The sequence below is a fragment of the Plectropomus leopardus genome, chromosome 10 (assembly GCF_026936395.1).
Source record: "Plectropomus leopardus strain MGB_pleo_1.0 chromosome 10, ASM2693639v1, whole genome shotgun sequence".
Classification (NCBI taxonomy): Eukaryota; Metazoa; Chordata; class Actinopteri; order Perciformes; family Serranidae; genus Plectropomus; species Plectropomus leopardus.
In genome coordinates, this window is record NC_142185.1 from 1,781,558 (window position 1) to 1,788,633 (window position 7,076).

The 7,076-nt window shown below is 39.5% G+C and overlaps 1 protein-coding gene across 1 annotated transcript; it reads left to right on the forward strand.

Annotated features, from left to right (window-relative positions):
* The first annotated feature begins 1,575 nt into the window (after positions 1 to 1,575).
* On the forward strand, positions 1,576 to 5,641 carry c1ql2 (complement C1q like 2). Its single transcript, XM_042495060.2, has 2 exons — positions 1,576 to 2,515; positions 3,393 to 5,641. Exons 1-2 carry the CDS (start codon positions 1,934 to 1,936, stop codon positions 3,570 to 3,572), a joined length of 762 nt encoding a protein of 253 aa, XP_042350994.1. The 5' UTR covers positions 1,576 to 1,933; the 3' UTR covers positions 3,573 to 5,641.
* The last annotated feature ends 1,435 nt before the right edge of the window (positions 5,642 to 7,076 follow it).

Here is a 7,076-nt window from a genome sequence, read left to right on the forward strand (position 1 = left end):
GTGTCTGTCTCTCTGTCTCTTTCTCTCAGTCTGTCTGTCTCTTTTGGTCTCTGTCTCTCTATGTCTCTCTCTCTCTCTCAAATTTAAATCAGCTTTATTAGCTGAGCTTTATTGAATGTTTACGTAACATTGTTGCCAAAGCAAAATAACAGGTTGTTAAATGATTACATTTCGCACAAGAAAAATTAGACCGATTATCACAAGATAAGAAATACATTACAGAGAAACATTTTAGACACATACTATTTACATACTGTCTTAACCATGGAGAAACATTTAGTGTAGAGCTTGTTACTCTTACTTTATAACAACATTCCCCATATTTTGCAGCTAATACTGCATACTGACGTTTCTCCTCACATAGATAAGACAGTTTCTAAAGTTTTGGGAAATGGTTAACCCCAGGATCTATGTCGTTTTAGTTTGTCTAGCTCTCTCTCTCTTTCTCTGCAAGTTACCCAGTTAGCAGAGAAGATTCCCACAACATTGGCTAACATTACCTAAAGGTTGTAATAATGTTTTTTTTTTTTAAATTAATGTTCAAAGAACCTTCTAAGGATGTTTATCATTTCAAATAATGTCCCTTAAAGGTTAAATGCTGACTGAGACAAAATGTTTGAACTGCAACATTGTGAGGATGTTTTGGTGATGCTGAGAGGTGACAAATCAGAGAATGTTCTTTTGAAAAACATTCCTACAATGTTACATGAGAACATAGGGAGAACATTTTAATAGCAGCATTCAGAACATGTTATTGAGAACTGAGAATACAGAACATTTTTTTATGAAAATATAATGTGATATGTTAACAAAAAACATTTATTATTTATTTTATTTTTATGTTTATAAAAAAATATTACTCTAACTTTAAAAAGAGCATTCTGGGTACTAAAAGAAAACTAGCTTCTGAAAACGTTACTAAACATTGCATTGGTTGCATTGTACCGTTCTCAGAATGTTTTGAGAGCCAAAAATTGCTCACTGGGTATAAGCAATTTGTTTCCTAAGTCTATTGACAGAATTATTTCTTGCACACATATGAGTGCAGGCTGAGCAGAGGCTGAGTGACTTTTTATGAGAAATGTCAGAGAACATTAATGTTGCACTGATCAAGCTTCAATACAATCATTTTAGTCGACATATTAAAAAAAAGGAGATATAAAATAATCTGGTGTTTAAATTTGACAGTGTTTCTCTGAAGTCCTGAGTAAAGTTCAGGTAGCCTAACGGTTTAAGATTTAAGAACACTGCTGTGTTTTTACTTAGAGACACCGTTTTTTCATGCAGATTGTTCTTTTAAAAACAGCTCCATCTAAGTGACAGTATTCAGCCTCAAACACATGAGCTGCATTCAGATGACTGCTGTATAAAAGAGGAAATGTTTCAGTGTCTGCAAGAAATTCAAAGTGTCAGTAATGCCTCCTGATCCTTCCCCGTGAGGCTATGCAGAGGGATTTATCATTCATACATAAAGATGGCATGATTATTGTTGCAGTCTTAATCCAAATTGCAACAGGCTTTGCCCTCAACCTGTTACGTCAGCAACCCCCGACTCTCTTCTCCCTGCTCCCAGACCAACAAAAACCGCTGGAAGCCTCTTCCTGCTCGGAGACTTGGAGATCCGCCGCGTGCAGCCGTGATGCCAAAACCAATCTCTCTCCTGTCAGCCGCGTGACGACGAGTGGCTTTGTCACCCACTTACCGCTGCGGGCTCCACCGGGCTGCGGGGTCACTCTCTCTCTCTCTCTCTCTCTCTCTCTCGTCCCCTCACCCCGGGTTTGAGTAACTCGGTGTCGGTGCACTCTGTTTCCGCCGCGGCTCTCAGCTCCCGCCACCCTCCACCATTACGTCCCAAAGCAAAACGGACTTTTTAGCTCTCGCCTCCCGGACTCTGCAGAGGAAGAGACTGATCGCCGCGGTGATCGGCATCGTCATGGTTCTGGCTCTCATCATCGCGATCCCCCTGCTGGTCCAAACTTCCAAAACCGACGCGCACTACGAGATGATGGGTACGTGCCGGATGATCTGTGACCCGTACAACACCAAACCCAGCGCCACGGCTCTGGAAGTCATGCAGGACCTAAGCGCCATGCCCTCCCCGACCTTTGTTCAAGGGACTAAAGGAGAGCCGGGTCGACCGGGCAAACCCGGGCCGAGGGGTCCGCCGGGCGAACCGGGGCCACCGGGTCCGAGAGGTCCGCCGGGGGATAGAGGGGATTCTGGAAAGAAGGGACACCCGGGGATAGGGGGCACCGCGCGGACTGAGGTCGGCGGAGAGCTCGGCTCTGCTGTTGGAGGCGCAAAGATCGCTTTTTATGTGGGTCTGAAAAACCCTCACGAGGGATACGAAGTTTTAAGGTTCGACGACGTTGTGACGAACCTGGGCAACCACTATGACCCCACAACCGGCAAGTTCACGTGCCAAGTGTCTGGGATTTACTACTTCACCTACCATGTACTGATGCGCGGAGGAGACGGGACCAGCATGTGGGCAGACCTGTGCAAAAACGGACAGGTAGGCTACATGTTACTCTGCAAACATGCACGTGCTGATTGAACGACTAAATGCACAAAGTTATTGTGTGTGTGTGTGTGTGTGTGTCTCAGGGCTCCATGGCACAACAGTGCCACAGAGAGCAATTGCGCACTCAGTCTAAAATCCATGACTCTGGTTTTGATTCCGGTTCTTCATTTGATCCCAGAGTTCCTACTGATCCTTTAACAGTCTTAAAAGGCATACATATATTTATCTTCAAGTAAGACCTTTGTTTGTATTAAAATGACTTAAAGTAATCTTTCAAAAGTCTTAAAAATGTTAAGACAGGTGAATTAGGATATAATGAATTGTGTGTTTTTTTGTTGGTTTTTTTTACGTTGAATTGTAAAATCTCAAAATGACTGGTAACATCTTTATTTTGTTTTAACAGTTTAATAAATTCCTCTTCTTAAACTTGTTAGGATGACAATGCAAGCAGGTAAATCTCACATGTTTCACTCTAAAATTGTTTTGGTGTTTTTTTTCAACATTTGAGGTACTACTTACTTTTCACTGGGCAAAAAACAACGCCATGCTTGAACAAAATAAAACATTTATGCAGGTTTGCTTATCTGAAAATTCGTCTTAAACTTCATTAGGAGTCGCATTATAACGTCTAAAAAGGTCTGAAATCTAACTTGACGTACGCACTTACGCTGCAGAAGCCCCGATAACCACTTATACCAATAAATCAATTGAATACTCGCGTTTTGTGGAGAACTGTGACATAAATATCACAAATATCAGGAGTTTTATGATTTGAGCGCGCATTTTTGGCCGTGCAGCTGGTTCACAGCTCTCTCTCTCTCTCTCTCTCTCTCTCTCTCTCTCTTTCTCTTCATCTCTTCACGCGCAGGTCCGAGCCAGCGCCATTGCGCAGGACGCCGACCAGAACTACGACTACGCCAGCAACAGCGTCGTCCTGCATCTGGACTCCGGGGACGAGATTTATGTCAAACTGGACGGCGGGAAGGCACACGGCGGAAACAACAACAAATACAGCACATTTTCCGGTTTCCTTTTGTACCCGGACTGAAAAAGGATAATCGCAGCCCTTCATCCCAGAACTGCTGGGACAGAAAGACACCAGTTCAATCTGATCTGATCAGACCGACCAGAGGAAGCTGCCGCCGGGCAACCAAGCACTCAGTCTCATATTCACTCTGAAAATCTAACTTTTCTCATACACTGCAAAATCTGAAAAGTTAATTGTACTAGATTTTATAAAAATCTAGAAAAACTAGACCTAATTACCTCAAAAAAGAAAAATAAACGTTACTTTTCTAGCTTTTGTGAAGTTGTTGCAATTTAAAAACAAAAAGTTTAACTACATCATCTTTCTAAGTTTTAGCAACTTCAGTAACTCAAGTTTACTGAGCTATATATCTGTATTTTACAAACTAGCCAATCATATTTATATTTTCTTAAACATCTTAACAAAACAGAAGTGGCAAAACGCTTAACTTCGTCATCGGTAAAATTCCCTTTGTCATTATCAAGTTAAGTCAGACTAAGTTGATTTACTGAAGTTGCAAACACAGAGAGTATCAGGTAATTCCATTTGCCATTTTTAAATTGCAACAACTTCACAAAATTAATTAAATACAGAAAAATTTCAAGGAAACGTAACATATAAAGTAAATATAAATTAAGATTTGTAGTTAAATTTGCTTTATCAAGGCAATTGGTTTCAAATATTGTTTTAGATCAACTTGTCAGATTTTACAGCCTAGAATGACACTATATTCCATATAATTTCACTTATTTCCACAATAGTTTCTCAATGATTTTCTACAGAAAAAAATCAGATCTCTTCACCCTGGCATGTCCAAGGACTTGTCTGGTACGTGTCACTTTGCTTTGTAAAGAAGTGAAAATATTACAATAAATTCAAATAATAATTCATGAGTGTAATCTCAAGAGCTATTTCCTTCCATTGTTTTGATACTCTGCTGCAGATTAAGAGCCATCATGCGATGGATTCACAGTCTGTTTTTGCAGTGCAGGTGTTGTAGCGTCTTCTCTCTGTGCTTTGTGTGGAGTTGAGCTTCTTTAAGGCCCTGCAGAGGGCTGGACTGACTGAACTGAAAAGGCCTTGCTGACCTCCCCTTTATACAGAGGACTTATCTGTGTGACGTGATGCTATTTTTGCTTGAAAGTGTGTCTCACAAAGATATATATCCAGTCTATACAAATGTATGTACTTATGTATATATTTATTCAAATGAATATCATCAGCCATATAAGTTTTAGCCCACAATTAACTGTCCATGCAGTGTTGAAGAAATGTTTCTATATATGTCTTTGTATTCCAGTATAAACGTTGGTCAGTAATTTCAATAAATGATTATGTTTTCTACGTGGCTGTGGGAGCTGGCTGTCAGTGAGAGCACCGAGGAGCAGTCAGACTGAACGGAGGCCAAATGTTTCCTGTGATCAGAAGGAATCTGATTTTACAGCACGATGTAGGTTTGACTTAATCGACAGAAGATTTTCACAGCGGGCCCTGAGGTGAATCATTCTGCAGAAAATTTCATTTCAAGGTGTTTTCACTTCTGACGCAGACTTCTTATCAGCTGGCTTTGGGTTTTCATCTGTATTCTTGTCTCCTGATCTTTGTGTGTGAATGCGTGTGTGCAACATATAGTAGAAAGTGTAACAAAGTACTTTTACTTTAGAAGGTAGAAGCTAGATTTATTGGTAATTTTTTTAAACAAAGTTTAAAAAATGAAATTGCAATTATCCTTGATCCTGCTACATCTTTGGAGTTGAAAGTTAAGTTGATTAAAATCAGCAGCTACTATGAAGATTCCATCTGGTTGTTTGGTGATATTGCTGCTGATGACATCGGTCAGTTCCTGCAGTGCATTTTTTGTACTTGCATCAGAGTCCCTTGTCCCTTACCTGAGTATTTCCACTCTATGCTACTTAACACTTGTACTGCATTACATTTAATAACTTTTTACTCCAATGCATTTATTTGGTTTTACAATAAAATAACAAAGTACAACACACTGTTGACGATGAAACCAGTAGTTTCAAACCTCTCTGGCTCATGACTGCTCACAAAAAGCTGTGTTTAGTTGGATGTGTAGGTCCAGGTCATGTTCAGATATCTGTGAGTCATTAGCAGTTCCACCAAAAGTGATTTGCTCTTTAAACTTTATATGTCTCATTTGAATAACAGTTTGAGGCCCCAGTGCCGTATATTTGTCAAAAAGGCAACAATTAGAAAGACAAACAAATTTCCATACTGTGCTTCTTCTTTTATACTCTACCATTAAAAATCTCACAACCCTTTATAATATTCTATGAGTTTAGCGGGGCCCCAGCACTAGGTATGAAATCCCTGTACCAAACTAGCTAACATATGCAAAGCAGTTAACCCTTTGAACCCTGGACTGACATCACTTTTTAATTTGGTTTGATTTCCTTTAAAACATAGGGGGAAGAGCAATGAACAACTTTGCAAGAAATGTCCCACAAATTGTAAGAAATGAGTAATTAGGAAAATTAATTAGTAATTAAAAAAAAACTTTGGTAAAATGTCTATATTTACATTTATCATAATTATGTTGTTTATTTTATCATTGTTTATTTTTCAGGTCATTTCCTTTTTTTTGACTTTTCAGTTTTTGGTGTTTGTTTGTGTGTTTGTTTTTGTGTTAATTTTCAGTGGGTTTTTTTTGTTTGTTTTTTACTTTTTACTAATATCTTGCTAATTTCTGAGTCTTTTCTTCTTAAGTTGCTCATTTCCTTCTTCCAATGTTTTTAAAAGAGATCAAGTCAATATTCCCAGGTATCAAAGGGTTCAAGTTAACTCAGCCTCAAGCAGCGACAATAGAAAATGTTTTCTATACATTGATGCATCACTGAATAATCCAGTGATATACCATACAATATTATATCGTTATAAATCAGCTGCATGGGACATTTTACAGCATAAAGGGTAGTTTTATTTTTGATGCTTTGAACACTATTGTATTTTAACTTCAATGGAAGTTTGAATGCAGGATTTTTCCTTATAGAGTTCTACACTGAAAAGGTAACTGCTTTCATGTTAACAACAATGTTAACTTGAATATGATGACATCATTGTACTAGTACTTTTGCTTAAATGCCGAATCTGTGTACTTCCTTCACCACTGGAGACATAAAGACAGAGAGAGAGGGATGGAGGGAAGGAGAGAGATTACTGCGTGGAAGAAACAATAAGACAGACGGAGAGAGAGAGAGAGTTTGCCTGCGTGTGTTACCCCAAAATGCATGTGTATGTGCGTGTGTGTGTGTGTGTGTGTGTGTGTGTGTGTGTGCGTGTGTGAGACACAGATAGATGTCCCTGTCAAGGCACACAGCTCTGCATGCATATCTTGTGGTGGACAGTGATCCATTCCTGCCCTGACAAATGTTGAGATGACGTTTTGTCTCTTCGCTTCGTGTTTTATGAGCGCCCCAATTAATTAAGTCAACAGCTCAGCAGTCATACTCCAGTCAGGACAAACGTCCTCATTAAGCCGCCCAGACTTGGCGCTGGCAGGAC

Coding starts and splice junctions, on each gene's coding strand:
- c1ql2 (XM_042495060.2), top strand. CDS start 1,934: ATGGTTCTGGCTCTCATCATCGCGATCCCCCTGCTGGTCCAAACTTCC. Junction 2,516..3,392: donor ACCTGTGCAAAAACGGACAG/GTAGGCTACATG, acceptor CTTCACGCGCAG/GTCCGAGCCAGCGCCATTGC.